The following is a 20,224-nucleotide window of genomic DNA, read 5'->3' as shown; positions in this document are numbered from 1 at the left end:
GGAACTACCGAGTTCTGTGGCAGCAGAAGCAGCTGCTTAGAAAAGGGCACTGGATCTGCAATGATTTAATTGGAATGGAGCCCCTTCCATCATGAGCAGTTCTGGAGATGTCATTAATTAGATGTTTGTGATGTGTTTTGACAGCTCCAAATGTAAAACACTGCTTGGTGGAGAGATGGGAAGCCCTCCTTGGAGAGAGGGCTCCTCCTTGGGCTCTTTGACAAGCTTGCTCTCCCCTGCTCTGTCACAGGGCTTTAGCATGGCCTGAAATGGTCAGATTTGCTCTGACAGCACCCAGGAACTCGGTGTCAGTTTGGAGAAGGTGTCAGGCCCATCCCTCTGCTCCTGCCTGCAGCAGCAGCTTTTATCTACAACTTCCCCATCCCTCTCCATCCTAAGAGCAGCCGGACACCAACTGCATTGGGAGCTCCTGACAGCTTCTCACTTAGTGAATTCTCCCTGGGGATCCCGAACTCTGGCAAAGCTCACTATTAATAGAGCTCTTCAAAAGATCACACTAAAGAGATTCCTATTGAGAGCTGCCATTCTGCTGAAACAGAGCCATTTCCTCAGGAAGGCATTGACTGCAATGACATTTTTCATGTTGTTTTTGGAGCAACACAGCCTGAAGTTGGAGGCTTTGCTCTGTGGGGCTCACTTTGCTTCAACTTTTCTGTTTGCTTTTCATTCCAGCCTGGCTGCGGTGTTTCATTTCCATGTCTCATTTCTGTGACACCTGATAATAGATGGTAATATTCAAAGTGCTCACTTATTCCAGTGTGTCGCCCGGCTCCTGGCAAAACCGAGTCTGGGAGTCAAGCTGTTTGGAGCAGAAAGCGTTGCTGTTTCCATGGTAAACGTGGGATTTCAAAGTCCCCCTGGGGTGGAAGTGGCACTTTCCAGCCACCTCTTCCTGAAGCTGTGATTTGCTGCCAGTACTTCAGGCTGCACCGGGCCCTTATTGAAGGCACAGGGAGCTCCAGGTCCAGCTCATCCCTATGAACGCGGGTGGATGCTCCTCAGCCCGGCTCACACGTGTTGGTGTGTTGGCCTCTAGCGGCCGGCTGCGCTCCGGGGAGCTGCAGGGCTCTGCTCCACAGCAAGCAGAGCAGCGCTGCCTGCTCCCTGCGCTGCTCGCACGCTGCAGCTGCATCAGCCAGGCCCCCAACAGGCGCTGCTGCACCCCATCCACAGAGACCTGCTTTGAACGGATGGAGCTGAGACTTTGGGATCACATCCCAGGGCTCTGTGGCTGAGCATGGGGCCTTAGCACGGGGTACCTCTGGGTGGCAGGTGACATCCCAGCTGCTATTTCTCCTGCTGCTTCCACACTGCATGGCTCTCAGGTCTTCCTAAATCTCGCTTAAAAGCAGGGAAAAAAACCCACCTTGGGAAAATCTGGAGTACATCCTAAATGGGGAGCAAAGTCCAGCTCATGCGAGCTACTGCAAGCTCCTATGGGGGAACTGATGGTGCCTGCTGGGGCAGGGGATGGATGGGGATGGAGGTACCCGTGCTCCCTGGCAGCAGGAAGGTCTGGTGCCAATGAAGTCACACAGTGAAGGATGGTTCCTCCCTGATGCCCAGGGCGCAGAATAGCACAAGCCTCAGGCACTTTGACTCCCGGCTCTGGAGGCACCGCTTCCAAGAAGCCATGGGGCAACCTGAGAAGAGGGAGAGAGTTGCAGAGCTAGTTAGAAGCTCTGATAGAACCAGAACCCTGCTTCAGTGTCCTACATGCTTGAAGACCTTTCTTTTTGGACTGCCAGCATCAAACGGCTCAGGGAGCCAAAGCCATGGCAAGCCTAGCACATGCAAGAGCAGGATGTGGAAGAGGGAACCTCAGCTCTGATCTTACTCAGCTGTCCCAGGAGGAATTCCTCTTTCTTTTCAGACCTACCTTGGATCTGCCTGGCCCTAGCACTTCTGCTCTCCAGGAGGTGCCTGACAGCAGCAGCTGGTGAAAGACAACACTGGAGATCCTGGGGAGGAATAGGCTGCATTCCTGCTGCTCCTGGTGCTGGTACGGCTCAGGTGGAAGATCCATAAGCAGCTATGGCATCCCCACACCATGGCTAGCGCTGGGGCAGCCGCAGCCTGGTATCAGGCACCTAATATCACGGAGGTGATATGTCCCCCTGCGCCTTGTAGGACCCAGTCTCCAGCTTGGAATGTGGCAGGGTGCCATGGGCTCCCCGTGGGACAAGCAAGGCCCTGTCACTGTGGTGTGAAGATGTGGCAGCTGCTGGACTCCCTGTGCCCTGGTGGGAGCTGGGGACACGGGAGAGACCAGGGCAGAGGAGAGGCTGTGGGATCAAGGAGCTGCGGTGCCCTGGAAGCCACCAGCAGGTTTGCACAGCTGTGGGTCCCCAGGGGATGCAGGAGCTGGGTACCCCCCTCTCCTGCCACTTGGCATTGCCAACCCATCCTGCCCCTGCTCTGGCAGCCATGGGGGGGGTTCAAATGGCCCCTCATCTCCGTGATGAGCATTGCCCTGCTCACCTCCAGGGTCTGGACCGCACGGGGGCCGATGGAGGAGGGTGGTGGTTGGATGCTGCCAGGCTGGAGCAGGCTACGGAGACCACCACAGCACGGTGCAGAGCGCGCTGGGCGGCCCGAGCTGGAGGCTTGTTTTGTTCTACGGTTTTGTTGTCTCTCTCGTGGCTCCGAGCTGCAGAGCTGGAAAATCATTCATGCAAACCGCAGCTCCCCTGACACCCTCTGGAAGCATCTGTGGCTCCAGCCTCCAGCAGCAGCGGGTGGGAGGTCGTAAATTCATCATCATCACCAAGGCAGCCTCCTTTTAGACAGGACCTGGAGCACGGAGCAGGAGGCTCCAGCCATACCCAGCCCCATGGGTGAGACCTGCGGGCCAGTTTATGTGACAAATGCCTGTCCCATTGATGGGAAGGTCCCTTTGTACCTACCAGAGCAGCTGTGCTTTAGCTTCAGATGGCTGCAGGTTCACCTGGGATTACTGTTGTGTTGTGCTAGCCAGATGTGAGACTCTAGGACCACTTGCTCCTGTCCATCCAGACAGCAGCATGCCTCCCCCATCGTGGCTTTCACTTGCTTCCTTATGACCCTCACCACTCCGTGCCACAAGTCCTGGGTCTGTGCATCCAACATGCATACCTGTGTTCAGCTGTGCCCTGGAATGCCATCTTTGTGCATAGACACACAGGAGACCATAGCTGCTTTCCCAAAGGGTTGCAGAAGGATCCTGGTGCAGCAGCCCACAAGGGAAGGCAGATGGACAGTGACATGCAGAACTGAGCCCTGCTGACATGAGAGGTGATGTGGGGCAGGTGCCAGCAGAGCTCACCCCTCGTCTTGCTTGGTCTTGCCATCAGCTAAGGGTAAAGTGGAGAGTAGCCAAGATGTCTCGTGGATGTTATCCTGCTCTTCTCCATGAAAGGCAAGAGCCCACAGTCAGCCCCTGGGAATGCTGTCCCATTCTAAGGCCTCTCTCCTGTGCCACAAGCTATAGAGCCAGACTCAGACCCTCTGCATAGGGAGCATGGTTTTGAGCAAAGCCCCAGCCATAACATCTCTGATAGAGGGTAGCTCTGATTGCAGAAAATTAGAAGAGAGGCTGTGGAGTTCCTGCCCTGCCTTATCCTTGGCAGCTGCCCCATTAGGATCCAGTCCTGGCCAAGCTATTGGGACACTCTGGTAGCTGCAGAACCCCAGGCTATTGTGGGGTGATGCACAGTCAACGGGGCAATGACCACGCACCCAGGGTATGAGCCCCACACACTGCCAGGCTCTACAAGACGAAACCTGTGGTGATCCCCTCCCAAGGCCCCTGCTATCTCATGGCAATGGCTGCTCCTTTACCTCTTCACTCTCACTTGTTCAACAGCATCAGCAGGGAGATGCTAATGATCCAGTTCATCTCTCCCCTGTTTGAGGGAATGAGCACCAGTTCTTTCCCTACATCAGCAGCTCCTGTGCAGAGAGCTCTGTCTTCATGCTTTGCCAGCTGCAAGTCAGCTGTGCTGAGGCGAAGGCAGTGAGGAGAGGACCCTTCACTAGAGGGATGTGAGCTCTAGGGAAGAAGTATCAGCACTTTTAGCATCCTTGCAGGGTTTGTTAGAATGGACTCGAAGCTCCTGGTGATAATGTCTTGTAGCCCAGGAACTACTTTTAAGGCTGGCTGGAGGTGGAGGGTAGAAGCTGGACTTAAGGGTTGTTTCTGATGGAGGCCCAAGAAGGATGTGCCCGTGCATATAAGGCAGCAGGGCAGATGTTCTTTGAGATTGCTCTGTCCTGGGAGCTCACCCTCACTGGTGAGATTCTGTGCTTCTGGGCTGGTCCAAACCTCACCAGCCGATGCACTCAAACCTGGCCAGAGCATGGGCACATCCCTCTCTGGACCACATCTGATTTTGCACCTTGCTTGCTCTATGCCAGGCCTCCAGCACACACCCGTGTGCTCTCCTACAGTGCCCCAGGAGAACAGAGCAGGGGCCTGGGGTCACTGGGAGAGAACATTTCCTCGCCGTGACCCCCACCCTGCAGCACAAGCATAGTTCAAGAGTTACTGATGACCTGAAAGCCATAAAGCCACCAGGCTTCCCATGAGCACACGGCCAAGTGCCAGACTCGTCCCAAGGCAAAACCATAAATCCTTTTGTGCACATAAGAATATCCACCGAGATTTTCAGGCCTTCTTTTTCATGTTGAAAGTATGCACAAATCCTCCTGGAGAGCTCTTGGCATCCAACCAGAAGCAGAAACACCACAAACCACTGCGTTGCTCACTTATACGCAGGGTGAGCAGCAAGTGTCCTGTCCCATCATGCTGGTGGGTTACCCTTGGATGAAGATGGCTGGGGACACAATGCCCTTTTGATCTCAGCATTGCTGAGACCCCACAAAAGCCAACCCACCCGGACAAGCACACTCTGCCCTAGGGCTGTTTATTGTTTGCACTTAAGACATCCATCAGCTGAGACAAGCCAGCTCCCACCATGCTCTGCCCACAGCAAGGTCTGAGACCTCAACACCTCTGATGCTCATGGGCACATGGAGACCACATGCCCAGTGCTTGTGTCAGACTCAGTAGCCTCTGGGTGCTTCTTCTGTATTGAGGGGCAAGAGCAATGCAGAGCCCCAGCATAGTGCAGTGGGGTTAACAGACCTTCCAGGCACCAGGAATCCCAGGAGATAGACAAAGCAGGGAGCATCACACCCAGCCCATCACCATGTCTGCAGCAAGGGGCAACAGCAGCCTGTGGCAGGACAGCACTGCCCATCATCTGCTCAGGCAAGTTCATGTCACCGACAGCACTGCACAGTGACAGTGCCAGAGCAGGTCCCCTCTCGCTGCAGGGCTCACTATGTGCCAGCAGCCCCGTGGTGCTCTCACCCCACCTCCTGGCTATGGACAGGACCCCATAGAGGTGGAGGGCAGGAAGGTGCCAGGACGTGAGGAGCGGTGTTAGGGCTGCTTCTGAGCGATGATGTCCCGGATGCAGGTGTACAGGAACACGTACTGGTCCTGGAGGACAGAAAACGGGCTGCAGTGACAGAGACCTCCAGCTTGCAGACTAACCCTGCAATTTGCCTCGAAAGATCCTAATTAAATTTCCTAATTCAAAATTCCTAATCAAAAATCCTAGTTAAAATAGTGCCCGATGGCAGAGCAGGATGTGCTCTCCCACGTGATGCACACATTTGTCCTGTGTCACCAGAGTTGATGAGAAAGGAAGAATTGGGCCTGGAGTCATAGTTCCACCACGTTTGTTTCCTCCTGCTTCATCCTCCCCGTTTGAGAAGGGGAGGAACAGTGTCATCTGCCTTCCTCAAAGTGCCCCAGTGGCTCCTGGACACACCACGCATGGTGTTTGCATCCAGAACAAGACTGAAGAGCAACCCCAGTGATGCTGCAGGACAGCAAGCAGGGAGAGCTCTGCCCTGCTGGAAGGCACAGGGTCTGGCAGTGATCTGAGGCCAGGAGGGAAGCCCTCTGGAGCAGGACTTTCCCTTGGTGGCAGTCTCAGTGTACCCAAGCCAAGTGCTGAGAGGGCATCAGGGTAGATCTCTGCGAGCTCTCAGAGGCAGGTAAGCAGCTTTGCTCAAATGCCGGGATGCTCCGAAGTGATGCTCAGCTATAAAACACCCAGGACTGACCCCCCGCCACACAGGGCTTTGGGGCAGCATGGCAAAGGTAACTGAGGTTGTGCACAAACAGGGCCAGCCTGCAAATGGTGTGGGTGGAAACCATAGGGCAGCCAGGAAAGAGGACTTAGGGCCTTGACAAGGGGCCTCCGAGCAGCTCACTCATGCGCTGGCTAAGCTGCAAGTCACGAGGAGCCTCCTCCCTGCCGGCAGTGGGTTTAGCCCCACTGAAGGGCTGGGAAAGCCACAGATCACACAATGTCTGCGGGCCCAGGTCACCCAGAGCGTGTTTTCAATGATCCTGGCCTGATTGTGAAGTCTGGAGTGACATCCTGGGATTGACTTCGGTCCAGGCACACTCAGCGCCTGGCTGAATGCAAGGAAGACTATGTCCCCAGGGACACGCACCATGCTGGGACTGGGGGTGCTTAAATACCCAGTGGTTACCCATGGGCAATCCCTCATCTTCGCCCTTGTTTGGATGCTAAATTCCCTAAAACATCAGCTGATTCCCCCAGCAGAGATAAAGGGGTCCTGTCTAGCCCCCGTGGTGATGGCAGCATCTGGCACCCACACGGCAGCAGTATGGGGCTGAAGGGCAGCCCTGCCTGTCCTTCATTGGGATCAAACCCACCCCTGCTCACAGCAAGGTGGGGAGGCAGCAGCTTTTGATGGGCACTTGCTCTGAGTTTCTGGGCACATCGTGTCACTGCCTGCAGGACCACCGCCAAAATACAAAGCAGCTCTGAAGCAGGGACCCTCCTCTGGCTCCCACTGTGCTCATGGCTTGCATTAGTTAAGCACACAATCAGCTGCTGCTATGGGGTAGCCCCAGAGAGATTTGCCCCAGTTCTGCTGTCCCCTGTCGGGAGGGTTTTAGGGGATGCTCCTCATTCAGTGGTCATTCAGCAAATGAAAGCTCTGTCCAGAGGGCATCTGTGCCACCAGTGCCCATCAAGAGCAGCACGATGGAGGCCTGTGAGGCCGGGCTGGCGCAGCACCATCAGATAGTGTTGCAGCACCACGGGGCTGCAGGGCAGCTGCCAATGTGGCAAGGTTTGTCATGTAGTGTGAAAGCTCTTCCCTGGAAAAAGACAATGACCATAGCCTCTGGTGGCTGGCAGAGCTGCAGGATGGGGAGGAAGCATGGAATAAATCCCTGCATAGGCTGGATCGGCTCCAGGGAGCTCCTGGGGAGTGGGCAGCTCAGCATGACTGCTCCGTTCCCAGCCCATCACCCTTCCTCCTTCCCACCTACCAGGGTCGGGGTCATGAGACAGCAGCTCCTCGACACCTGGAGGGTCACACCATAGATATCCACGGTTCTCTCCGCTCTCAGCTGGTGCAACAGGCAATCCAGGGAGATCAGCGTCCCCATCTGGCTCACGCCACCACCACTGCAAGGGACAAGGGAGGGTCACTGATGTCAGGCCAGGCTGAGCTCAGCCTTTATGGAAATGGGCACCAGCGTAAGAAGTCATAAGCTCCATGAGAAGAACATGGAACAACTGAGTATGGTGGGGATAGAGGACTGTGAGTGCTGGTGTAGGTGGCAGGGAGGCCTCTGCTGCCCTGGGAGACGGGACCCCAAAGTGCCCACTGAAGAAGCCTGCAGGATCCAGCCTACCCTGCCCTGCTGAGCTGTGCATCCCTCACCCAAGCCCACCAGTTGTGGGGGCTCTTGTGGGGCTGTGCTGCAAGCAGTTGAGGGTGTCAGGGCTGCTCCCAGGATCCTAGCCCAGGGCTTGGTGGTGGCTGTGGCAAGGTGCTGTGCAGCCTGGTGGGTACCAGCTCCGGAAGGCTGCCCATGGATGCAGCAGTACCGTGATGTACCTGCAGTGCAGCAGGAGAGGACCGGCTCGCTTTCGGTGGGGCATGCACCGTGTGACAGCAGTGAGGAGCTCCACCAGGCTCTGCACATCTGGCTGCTTCTTGCTGCTCCAGAGCGTGTACAGGAACCGTTGTACCTGCCTCTCCTTTGCTTTCTTCTCCTAGCGAGACACAGAGAGTTGACATGTCTGTTGGGTGAGTTTAGATGCGCAGGGGTCCCAGCTCCCCACTCCTTAGGCTGCCGCACGCTTTCCTGAGCTCTCGCCTCCACAAAGCTGTGCAGTCTCTGCTGAGGCACTGCCCATCACTTGAGCAGTGGGTACGGTGCCTCCTTCCCCACAGCACCCTGCCTCTTGAGAGGGAGACTGAGAACTGGGGGGGCCTTCTCAAAGAAGGTCTGACAGAGCTATCAGCAAGGGGTGGCAGAAGCCTCCAGGGCCTCTCTTGTGCATCTCCTATGTCCACACAGCCTAAGTTCTGGATGCTGCAGTTTAGATTCCCTCCTGTATTGATGGACTGCCAGTGCTCTTGCAGCTCAGACAAGTCTCTGTGGACCTTTCAACCCCTGCCCCTACAGATCTCCTCCCTCAGCAGTGAAGAACACGCAAGCAGTAGGAGCCAGGCCAGCCCCATTGACACGTACATGTTTCATTTTGAGCTGGGTACACCTCCATCCAGACACAACCTTCTCTGTGCCACACTGGATGTTCAGCATCTTTGTGCAGAGAGAGTCTCCTTCCAGGGGCCAGCACACCTCACTTGGGACCTGTGGGCAACAGCAAGTTCGGCTTCATGTTGGCAGTTCCCATCTTTCACATCCGCCATCACCTTAGGGGTCTGTGATGGGGTTGGACTGAGAGCACCCCCAGCATCACTCCATGGCGGTTCATCTCCTAGCTAAACCCTGGGGGAGTTTGGGAGCAGACTGCAGTGAGCTTCCCGGTTAACACAGAGCTGCTTGGCAATGGGACTCTGCCCATCAAATGCTCTCCACCTTGGCTGGTCAGGGGCAGGAGCTCCCGTCCTTGGGTGCCAGGGAGATGCAGCTTGAAGAGCCCGGGGCCACGGACTGCTTGGTGAGCAGACAGAACCTGTCTCCTGTGACAAGCTGTGGGAGCATTTTGACACAGGAAAGGTTCGGCTTCAGCTAAGCTGGACCTGCACCGAGGCAGCAGTGAAAAGCATTCCAGTTTCAGAGCTTCCAACCCCATTAAACAAATCCCTGCCCTGCCGTGGCACAGGCAGGCACGGCACCTTACCTCCCCCTTCTCCTGCCAGGGCAGGAGTGTTAGGATGGTGTGAACATCCTGCTCCCACACCAGGGTCCAGAAGTCCTCCATGGTCAACTTGTCAGGCCCCTGCACAGCCAGATACTCCCTGCTGGAGCTGCAGCCCTGGGTGCGGAATGAGAACATCACTTTCCTGCTGGAGCGGGTGGCACAGGCACCCTGTCAGCCCCGGCGGCTGCGGGAGAGGCCAAGAGCAGAAGGGAAGCTCTGGGGGCCAGGAAGCAAGGAGAGGTGAGAAAGCACCAGGGGAGGGAAGTGAGGAGAGCCCAAACTGGGCAGGTGGAGGAAGACACATCCTCGGTCCCCTCTTGTCCACACAGGAACACAGCAGCAGTCACCAGTGGAGCTGTGCAGGGACAAGATGAAGAAGGGAGACCCAGGCACAGGGGTGGGCATTGCTGCTGGGGGTACACTCACCGGGACGTGCCACACCTGCAGGAGACCTGAGAAAGGGCCCTGTTCCAGCAGGGAAAACTTCACTCTGGAGCGATCATCTGCAAAACACGTGGAGGTGGAGGGACCAGGGCAGCCTCGTGCCCACAGCCACGCAAATCCAACCCCGCATCCACGATTTCTCTGCAAAGGTGCTCCCCTCTGCTCTGCTCCTCTGCAGCTCATGGATGCTGGTCCCAAAAGACAGGTACCGACCCCAAACTCCTGCTCAAAGCAGAGATGTAGAGTGCAGGTAGCTCAGTGTATAAGCCAATGGAGAGCGTAGCTCCAAGGATGGAGAGCCTGCAGATGCCCTGTTCCGGTGTCTGGCCACCTTTGTGGAATTCATTTGTCTTCGTATAGAGTCAGATTACCCTTTCTAATCATCCCCACTGCCTCTTGCCCTTCACTTCACATGTTCCATCCCCAAAACCACCCTGGGAGCCTTCTGGTGGACCCAATGCAGTGGTGTCCAAGTATTTTCTTGTCTTGTGGAGCACCAGCGCTGGTCCAGCCTGGCTCCACGCAGGTACAGGAAGGAAAGGTTGCGAGGTGTCACAGCACTTACAGGGGAGGATGCTGGAGGAGGGCCGTGCCTGCTGGTTGCCTGAAGATGGTGTTGCAGAGCTGGCTTCTTCCTTGACAACCTCTAGGAGGTTCTGCCAGAGTGGAAGTGGAGGAAGAGGTGAGCAGGGAAGGGTCAGGAGGAACTGGGGACTCCAGGGCTCAGCAGAGGGGACGTTATCGCTGCACATGCAGAAGCCTTAGGAGGGGTGCAGTGGGACCACCTCTGAGCAGTGCAGGATGCATGAGGGAGCTCCGTGCCTGGGGATGCGATGCCACGCAGAGGGATGCAGCCAAGCATGTGGGAGCTGGTGCATGGGACCCACTCAGGATGCACTTACTGGGTGTTCCCCCAGCCCGACCGTGTGGCCTCCCCAGTGCCTATGGCCACCCTGCTCAGGACAGCTCTCACCTCGTACTCTCTCAGGAAGCCCACGTGGGACTTGGCTGCCTTCTGAGCGCAGTGCTGAGCAAAGCTTTTCAGAGGGATGGGGCAGGACCTGGGGTGAGAAACTGGGTGTAAGGGTGAGGTTAAGCAAATGCAGCGGCATCCAGACTGTGTCTGCAGCAGGGCTGGGAGCACACCTTCACCCCCCAAATGCCAGGGCCCTTGCAGGTCCCCAGCCCAGCTCTGACCCATGCCAACCTGCTCTCCCCTAGGCAATGACAAGTCTCTTGTGTGCCACAACCATGGGCCCATTCCTAAGACACAGCAAGGACAAGGGATGGGGTAGACAATTTAACCCTAAACATAGATACGTAACCCCCAGTGTGCCCAGTGACGCACACCCAGTTCTGGGCTGGGCTCCTCAAAATACCAGGGGAGATGGCTGGACTGGGCTTCCCTGTCCTGCTCTTCTGGAGCCAAGGCTCAAGTTGAGGTGAGATTCCCAGCTTGGAGGGGCTGCGGATCAGGGTGGGGAGAGTACCAGGGAAAACACAGCAGGCCCTTACCTCTCTGTCCCTGATAAACCCAGCAGCGGCTCCTCCAAGATCTTCTCCAGGATACAGCTGTGCAGGAAAATGTACTGGGACTGGAAGACAAAGGCAGAAAGCAGTGCAGAGCACTGTACCACACAGACGGGATGGCAGGGTGGTTATGACACTGCCTAGTGGGCACTGGGTGTCCTACATTCACGCCCAGAAGGTTCTACTTCAATCTCAGAGCCACTGGATCCCTCCACTGGGTCTGTTTGTCTGTCCTGAACAGCAGTACGGACACTTTGTCCCAGCTCTGAGTACCGGAAATAGCAGATGGGCTGTGGAGCATCACAGGCCAACAACATGGTGAGGGTTAAGAATGGCCTGCAAATGGTCCGATCCCATTCCCATGCACTCTGGGATGTCTTTGAGCCTCCTGGGAGGACTTGGATGTTGTACCTTGTGGGTCTAGCAAGGCATGGAGCCAAGCAAGCTGCTTTGAGCAGCGCGGTGATGCAGTGTCAGGCTGGGGACCAGCCAGCTCCGCCAGCCCTGCTGGGTTTACACCACGGAGCAAGGAGGAAGAGGGCTCAGTCTTACCAGTGTCTGAATCATCAGGTAACGGTTCATCCGCAGGGCATAAACAACCCCAAACGTGTCCACCACCTTCTCCTGCTTCATCTGCTGCAGCAGCCGGTCCAGAGCAATGAACGTGCCGGTGCGGCCCACCCCAGCACTGAGAGCACAGACAGCAAGGGTTAGAGAGAGCCTGACCCTGTGGCTGATGGAATCCTATCCTGCTATGGAGGTTCGCTGACGCTGCACCCCAGGGCACTGGTCCCAACACAGCATGCGGCTGAAAAGCTGTTCTGATTGCCCTGGGTTGATGCTGATCATCTCCAGTCACCCCATCCCATGGGACTGGGTGGGAGGGCAGTCTGCAGCACTGTTATCCCCAGTGGCCAGGCAGAAGACTCTCTACAGACCAGCCAAGGTCTCCTGGGTGCTGCTTTCTCTCCCCATCTGTGTATTAGTAGGACCCTTGACCCCATGCCCTCTCCCATCACCTCCTCTGGAGCAGAGCCTCACCTGCAGTGCACGAGGGTTGGCCCCGCATCCTTGGTGCTCTGGATATGCTCCCGAACCAGCTCTCTGAAGGTCAGAATGGAAGTCGTGGACTCTGGGATCCCGTGGTCCGGCCATGCCGTGTAGTGCAGGTGGGACACGTGCCGCTCTGCCCGGACACCCTCCTGCCAGGAGGTGTTGGTGGTCGGTGTGCAGCCCCCAGCACGGGGACATGCTGCATCCCGCAGCCCTGGAGCACCCTGGGACCTGGGGTAAAACCCAGCTCTGCTGCAGGGAGCAGGCGGTGCCAGGTCTGCTGCTCTGCTGCGGATCCCGCTCCGCTGTCCTCCCTGCCATGGGGAGGCACACGGAGGTAGTAGGAGGAGACCTGCCCTGGATTGCCAAGGAACATGCCCTTGAAGCTGTGTCTGAGTGCAGGGGTGTGGAAAGGAGAGAGAGCAAGGGTGGACTCCGGGATGATGGATGTTGGACACTTCTGTGCCACCAAGTCTCAAGGCACTGACTGCTCCCCAAGGGACTGGGGTGTCTTGAGCCCCACCAATGGGAAAGGAAATTATGCTGCCACCACCACATCTCATGCAAAGCCCCAGCCCTTGGCAGCTCCCCAGCTCCTCCTGGGTCCTTACTCACATGCCACAATTTGAACTTGCGCATGGTCCACTCCTCGGAGCTGCTCTGCATCAGCAGGTGGATCCGGACCTGTCCGTAGGAGACCGGGGCAGATTCGGATGGCCAGTAATGATCACAGAGGACCTAAAGCACAGGCAGGATGGGGTCCTAGTGAGGGCCCAGGTCCTGCTGGGTGACATCCCAGCTCCCTGAGAGCATCTGGAGAGCAGGGGACCAGGGCAGGTCTCGGGAGCAGCAGAGGTGCCCTTTGCATGCCTTCCCCACGCCTCCCCTTCATTTGGATCTCAGCCTCCTCCAGAGAAAAGGACCTGTTTGGGTCTCATCATCCCTGGAGACCGGAGGAACGGCCCACGTGAGGGGTCTTATCCAGGGGCAAGCGGTCACTTCACATACTGCAGAAACACCTGGGGGTGATGGGCATGGCTCCACCTAAGCTCCACTTCTGCCCCTTTCCCACCCCAAGCTAATGCTGAGCTGCACACATCCGCTTCTGTTCCCCGCAGGCTGCCTGTCAGGGAAGCTGTGTGGTCCACGCGTACCCTGGAGCCAGGTCTGAACAGGGGCTGATGGAGGGCACAAACCCTGGGCTTGGCTCACACAACCAGGTCTGGTCTTGGCTGGGGCTGGCACATGGAGGCCCCGTGGTGCCGACCTACCCGCCCATTCTCCATGCACACTGTCAGCATGATGATGTTGCAGACGTTTTGCTCCCACACCAGCCTCCAGAAGTCCTCTATCGTCTTCTTCAGGGGCCCCTGGGTGGCAATGAACTCCTGCTGGGATGTATAGCCCTGAGCAGATGCAGACAGGAGTTGGCAAGTTGTGGAGGCAGGCGAGTCCTGCTCTGGGATGGAACCAGTGCCTGCTCTGCTCTTGTGGCAGAGGGAGAAATGCCCATTGCCCTTAGCACATGCAGGCACAGTTCCTAGGAAGCTGATCTCAGAAGCAGCCAATTTAACAGGAATCCTGCGCTGCCCGGCACATGCTCTCTACATATCTGGAACAAAGACGTGAGCCCTGCTGTTCCCCTCCAAGCAGTTCCTCATTCAGCCTACCCAGGGAAAGACAGATCTGGGTGTTTCTCGTGCTCTGCAGTCATTGCTGAAGGTGCGGTGAGCATGCAAGGTCTCAGGCTGCTCATTTGCCTTTGCCCCGTGACACACACATGCCCCGTGGATCCACACTCCCGCGCGTGCATGCTCTGTGCCCTGCCTGTTACCTTGGAAAACCTCCCGGATGCGGGATGTGGGCACAGCTCCGGGGTCGTTCATATGCAGCTGCACAGACCAGAAGGAGAAAGAGCAGGCAGACAGACAGGACAGTAAGCTGGGAGATGATGGGAAGAGGGCAGTCCTCAAGAAGAAAGCAGAAAGCCTGGCCAGCCTCCCCATACTCACACCTCAGCACTTGCCATCTGAGTCTCCATCAACCCCTGCTAAAGGGCAGCGATGCGCCTCTGCCTGACCCCCAGCTCCTTCCCAGTCTGTGCTGGATGTGGCAGCTCTTTCCCACCAGCCCTCAACCTCAATCTAGGAAGAGTTTCTCTGGGGGTGCCCTGTGGCCATCCCTCTGCGGGGAAGACAAGTGGGCACTCACAGGCATGAAGTTAGCATTGATGTAGTCCGAGTGTGGATCTTCCCCCAGCTGGCTCAGCTTGACCCGGGAGTGATCATCTGGAAGAGACCATTCACCCATGACACCCCAATGCATCCTTCAAGACCTGGCCATCTCCTCTTCTCCTGGTAGCACATCATGAGGAGAAGCCCAAGGGCAGCTTTCTGCAGGGAGAGGAGCCAGTCCCTATGAACCCTGCAGTGACGCAAGGTGAGCCGGTCCCTATGCACTGCATAGCAATTCCCACCCTGGAGGAGACAGCACTTACAGGGCAGCACATGGGGATATCTGTTCTTGGAGACATTTGCTGGGAGCTCGGCGTCCGCCTTCGGCTGCTCCTTCCCAACCTCCTTCAGCTCCTGTAGGACCGGGAAGAAGAGAAGCCCAAATGTCTCTCTGGAGGGCTCCTGCTCGAGGCTAACAGCTCTGTCTGGTGGTTGAAGAGGGTCACCCACCCATAGGGGACTGCTCTGCTCCTCCCTCGGTATGGCCTGTGAACTGTGAGCTTTTGCCAGTGCCTTTTCCAGCAGCACCGTTTGTATTTAAAAGAAAACAAGTCCAAGTACTGGGGGGAATAAAAAAACCTTCTCGGAAATCCAATAGGAAGCTCAGAGCGTTTTGTGCTGCAAAACCAGAAATACCTTGTGCTGCTTCTGTCTCACTGAGAAAGCCAGAGAAGGGTGATCTGAGGAGGTTTTGAAACTGCCGATGGGACTCTCGAAGGTACTGGCAGCAGAACAGCTCATTGCAACACCAAGCAGCATCTTCACCTCCAGTCCAGACCCAGGGCCCTGAGTTTGTCCACCAGCAGCTATGGACAGTACCCGTTGACCCCACACCACAGACAACCCGTGTTTCTACCAGAACCTGACCGAAGTGCCTGATCATCCATCTTTGTCCTCCAACACTGCCTGGCAGGGTGGATTGCAACACACGGGTTACTCTCCCTGGAGAGGAGGAGCCCACCCCAGCCACCCAACAGCATGAGCTACTTAGAGGGGAAATAAAGCCCCACCTGGAGCAGGAGTCTCATCTCACCTCAAACTCCTGGAAGAAAGCATGGTTAGCACTCGCTGTCTTCATCTCATAGTACTGCTTGAAGTTCTGTATGGGAATTGGCCGATGGATGTTTCTGCAGGAAATGAAGCCCAGAGGAAAACTTCCCTTAGCTACTGGGAGGGCTGGCAGGCCAGTCAGGTGGCCAATGAGACAGCCCAGCCCTGAGACCTGCAGTACCTGGATGCACACACATAGGGATGGTTTATAGCCCACGTCATTGCCCAGGGAAGTGGGTCCAACAGAGTGTTGTTTAAGTATTGGGAGGGATTTCAGGACGATGAGACAAGTTTCCTACTGCAAAAGCCTTGCAGAGGAGGTGCGGACAATGGAATGGAGCTGGGCAAGAAATACTGAACGTGGGAAAGCCTGAGATTTAGAGCAGTAGATGTGGTTTTTCTTGATTTCAGTAAGGCATTTGATACTGTCTCTCACAGCATCCTCATAGATAAGCTAAGGAAGTGTGGGCTTGACGATCAAGTAGTGAGGTGGATCGAGAACTGGTTGAAAGGAAGAAGGCAGAGAGTTGTGGTCAATGGTGCAGAATCTAGCTGGAGGTCTGTGACTAGTGGAGTTCCTCAGGGGTCGGTGCTGGGACCGGTGCTGTTTAATATTTTCATCAATGACCTGGATGAGGGAACTGAGTGCACCCTCAGCAAGTTTGCTGATGACACAAAACTGGGAGGAGTGGCTGACACACCAGAGGACTGTGCTGCCATTCAGCGAGACCTGGACAGGCTGGAGAGTTGGGCGGGGAGAAACTTGATGAAATTTAACAAGGGCAAGTGTAGAGTCTTGCATCTGGGGAAGAACAACCCCATGTACCAGTACAGGTTGGGGGTTGACCTGCTGGAAAGTAGCGAAGGGGAAAGGGACCTGGGGGTCCTGGTGGATAGGAGGATGACCATGAGCCAGCAATGTGCTCTTGCGGCCAAGAAGGCCAATGGCATCTTAGGGTGCATTAGAAAGGGGGTGGTTAGTAGGTCAAGAGAGGTTCTTCTCCCCCTGTACTCAGCCTTGGTGAGGCCGCATCTGGAATATTGCGTCCAGTTCTGGGCCCCTCTGTTCAAGAAGGACAGGGAATTGCTGGAAGGAGTCCAGCGCAGAGCCACAAAGATGATGAAGGGAGTGGAACATCTCCCTTATGAGGAGAGGCTGAGGGAGCTGGGTCTCTTTAGCTTGGAGAAGAGCAGACTGAGGGGTGACCTCATCAGTCTTTACAAATATGTAAAGGGTGGGTGTCAGGATGATGGAGCTAGGCTTTTTTCAGTGATATCCAGTGATAGGACAAGGGGCAATGGGTGTAAACTGGAGCATAGGAAGTTCCACGTTAACATCAGGAAGAACTTCTTTACTGTAAGAGTGACAGAGCACTGGAACAGGTTGCCCAGGGGGGTTGTGGAGTCTCCTACACTGGAGATATTCAAGGCCCGCCTGGACAAGTTCCTGTGTGATGTACTGTAGGTTACCCTGCTCTTGCAGGGGGGTTGGACTAGATGATCTTGTGAGGTCCCTTCCAACCTTTGGGATTCTGTGATTTAAAGAGTAACTGAAGGAGAGGAGACAGAGATGGACTGGAGCACCTCCCATATGAAGACAGGCTGAGGAAGTTGGGGCTGTTCAGCCTGGAGAAGAGAAGCTGCGTGGAGACCTCAGAGCAGCTTCCAGTGTCTGAAGGGGGCTACAAGGATGCTGGGGAGGGACTCTTCATCAGGGACTGTAGTGACAGGACAAGGGGTAACGGGTTAAAACTGAAACAGGGGAAGTTTAGGTTGGATCTAAGGAAGTTCTTTCCTGTGAGGGTGCTGAGGCACTGGAATGGGTTGCCCAGGGAGGTTGTGAGTGCTCCATCCCTGGCAGTGTTCAAGGCCAGGTTGGACAGAGCCTCGGGTGGGATGGTTTAGTGTGAGGTGTCCCTGCCCAAGGCAGGGGGGTTGGAACTGGATGATCTTGAGGTCCTTTCCAACCCAAACTATTCTATGATTTTATGATTCTATGATTCTATTTTCCTTGAGTCAAAGCAAGTGAAAGGAAGTAGGTGAAGGACTCTAGAATGTGCAATGGGGACACACAGAGAGGGAAGGCTCCAGCGCTCACCTCAAGCTGTAGGTCACCATTTCCTGGGGCAGGCTGCTCTTCCTGGTCCTGGAATCAAGGCATGGGAAATGTTACTCTTCCCTGCAGTGCAGGGACAGACGTGGTGAGTGTTTTGCTGGCTCAGCTCACATCAGGCACATTTGCCTTGTACACATGTAGGGTCTGTGAATTACCTGCGCACGGGCAGCTCCTGTCTCCCTCCCCCCTGCCTTTTGCTTCTGGCCTTGCCAGGCACAACTCCACCAGCAGATATCCTAGTTTGCCTACATCACTTTTATACCCTCTCACTGCTCTTCCTCCTGACCTGGCACTGGAGGTTGGCTTTCTCAGCCTGCACCCACTGGGTAAGAGCCGGCTTTATCCTCACCTCTTTGCTCTGAGCTGTTTCCAGTAGACCAAAGCAAAAACAGCTGCGAGTGTCAAAAGAAATCCCACGATGATTCCAGAGATTATTGGTATTGAGAGAGAAGCTGCATCTGCTCCAGATCCAGCAGCTGGAATAACAAAACAAGAGATAGAACAGGCAGAAGTCAGTAAATGGTGGCATTTACTGTATTACATATAGTGTATCATGCTACAGCCTATGATCTCCCTCTGGTTTGCCATTTAGGTTGTTGATTACATCTAACCTACACAGCCAGATAGGGAAGATGGCATTCTCTGTCTTACCTGAGAACATGGTGAATGTCACTGCAGGGGCAACAGGGTCGTATTTGGTGAAGGCAGCGATGCTGAACCTAGAGCAGAGCAGAGACCTGTCATGAAGGCATGAAGACCCAAGGGAACAGGAAGCTGCCTCCATCTTGAAATGCTGTATTGGAAGAATCTGTTTTTGTGGTAAGGGATTTAGAGAATGTATGGAAATGGGGTTTAGGGAATGTATGGAAATGGGGTTTAGGGAATGTATGGAAATGGGGTTTAGGGAATGTATGGAAATGGTCTTTCCTCCCTTTTCTGCCTCTTACACAAGGTGGTTGTGCTTGGGAGAACATGACAAACTGTTAAGAAAGCACAAAGGGAAACAGCTCTCCCCCGCTGGATTATTTGCAGACAAAAGTAGGCTGTTTCTGCTCTTCTGGGACAAAAATAGGGAAAGGCAGCAGTAAGGAGGGAAAATCAAGGGTTGAGTCACTCTCTCGGTTCATGTCAACCCGTTCATTAAAGAGCTTAATTAACTTCAAGAGCCGAGCCCAGGTAGTTTTTTGGAACAGGGACACCTGAGCTGGAAGGGCTGAGCCCCAACCCAGACCCTTCCATATGCACAAAGAAATGGCTGGTGCATCCCCTACCTAGTGGTGATCTGCCCTACACCTTCCTCCCAGCAGTGTGCACTTCAAGCCTCATCCCTTGTGGATAAATAACTTACTGGAAGATAGGAAACAAGGGCTGGCTTTCAGAATGGAGATGGGCTGTCAGCGGTACCTGCTTTCTACCACACTACTGCCGACTGACTAGGAAAGCAGCAGAGTGTACTGAGGACACACGTTGTTCAGGGCAGCCAAAATGAAAGCAAGCTGTGCAGAGGTGCAAAAGGATCTTCTAGTCCTGAGTAAATGGACAGTTAAGCCCATGTTGTTGAATCGTGGCAGCCCAATGGCTCTGAAAATGCTGCTACCCTGCAGGAGAGCATCATCTTCCTGATCTCAGATCCCAGACTGGTTTGGGTTGAAGGGACCTCAAAGCTCCTCCAGCTCCAACCCCTGCCACGGGCAGGGACCCCTTCCACTGGAGCAGCTTGCTCCAAGCCCCTGTGTCCAACCTGGCCTTGAGCACTGCCAGGGATGGGGCAGCCACAGCGTCTCTGGGCACTCTGTGCCAGCGCCTCAGCACCCTCACAGGGAAGAGCTTCTGCCTAAGAGCTCAGCTCAGTCTCCCCTTGGGCAGGTTCAAGCCATTCCCCTTGGCCTGTCCCTACAGGCCCTTGTCCCAAGCCCCTCTCCAGGTTCCCTGCAGCCCCTTCAGGCACTGGAGCTGCTCTCAGGTCTCCCCTTCAGGAGCCTTCTCTTCTCCAGGCTGCCCCAGCCCAGCTCTCTCAGCCTGGCTCCAGAGCAGAGCTGCTCCAGCCCTCGCAGCAGCTCCGTGGCCTCCTCTGGCCTCGGCTCTAACATAAGGGGTCGATGCTGGGGTGAAAATGGCAGCTGGGAAGCAGGAAGGGCAGATCCCCATGTGTTTGTGCTGGTGTTAAACTCCCCTTGAGGCTGCTGGCACATCTTGGTCTGAGCCAAGAGCTGTCACACAGACCCAGCTTGTGCTCAGCCTGTCCTGTGTCTTATTAGTGCTGGCTGAAGCAGAAGGCTTCAGTAAGTTAGGATTGCCCCGCAATGCTTGAGAGTGAGTCAGGCAGGAGCCTTTAGCGCTAATGAATAGCTGGGCTTGATGGACAATCCATCTCACAAAAGGAAAACTTCAGGGCAGATCCAATTCTGGTTTCATTCCCAGGGGAAGGGAAGCTCTCCCTCAGGCACACACTTTCTCTTTACCCCAACACTCTCAGTGATTCCTAGCACTGGTTGGCCCCTCTTGCTGGAAGTTTATTTCAACTGAAATGGGACAACCACTTGATCTGGGACAATGCCAAA

The 20,224-nt window shown here is 55.4% G+C and overlaps 1 protein-coding gene across 3 annotated transcripts in view; it reads right to left on the bottom strand.

Moving 5' to 3' along the window:
- Window positions 1-4,904: 4,904 nt before the first annotated feature.
- The window catches only part of LOC136023674 (receptor-type tyrosine-protein phosphatase V-like), a 33,250-nt gene continuing 17,930 nt past the window's right edge, over window positions 4,905-20,224 (bottom strand). For 2 of the 3 annotated variants that reach the window (XM_065698362.1, XM_065698363.1), the window contains 19 exons: window positions 18,315-18,382; window positions 18,013-18,139; window positions 17,646-17,693; window positions 15,531-15,624; window positions 14,761-14,851; window positions 14,475-14,551; window positions 13,535-13,669; window positions 12,879-13,001; window positions 12,252-12,412; window positions 11,763-11,898; window positions 11,196-11,275; window positions 10,654-10,741; window positions 10,246-10,336; window positions 9,663-9,739; window positions 9,216-9,350; window positions 8,600-8,722; window positions 7,960-8,117; window positions 7,385-7,523; window positions 4,905-5,506 (listed from right to left, as the gene is read on the bottom strand). In XM_065698362.1, coding sequence (XP_065554434.1) covers window positions 5,447-5,506; window positions 7,385-7,523; window positions 7,960-8,117; window positions 8,600-8,722; window positions 9,216-9,350; window positions 9,663-9,739; window positions 10,246-10,336; window positions 10,654-10,741; window positions 11,196-11,275; window positions 11,763-11,898; window positions 12,252-12,412; window positions 12,879-13,001; window positions 13,535-13,669; window positions 14,475-14,551; window positions 14,761-14,851; window positions 15,531-15,624; window positions 17,646-17,693; window positions 18,013-18,139; window positions 18,315-18,382 — 2,011 coding nt within the window. In that variant the 3' untranslated portion in view covers window positions 4,905-5,446. The other variant, XM_065698364.1, reaches the window with a different exon arrangement.

The sequence above is a fragment of the Lathamus discolor genome, chromosome 19 (genome assembly GCF_037157495.1).
Source record: "Lathamus discolor isolate bLatDis1 chromosome 19, bLatDis1.hap1, whole genome shotgun sequence".
NCBI lineage: Eukaryota > Metazoa > Chordata > Aves > Psittaciformes > Psittacidae > Lathamus > Lathamus discolor.
This window is presented reverse-complemented; position numbering and strand designations above follow the sequence as displayed.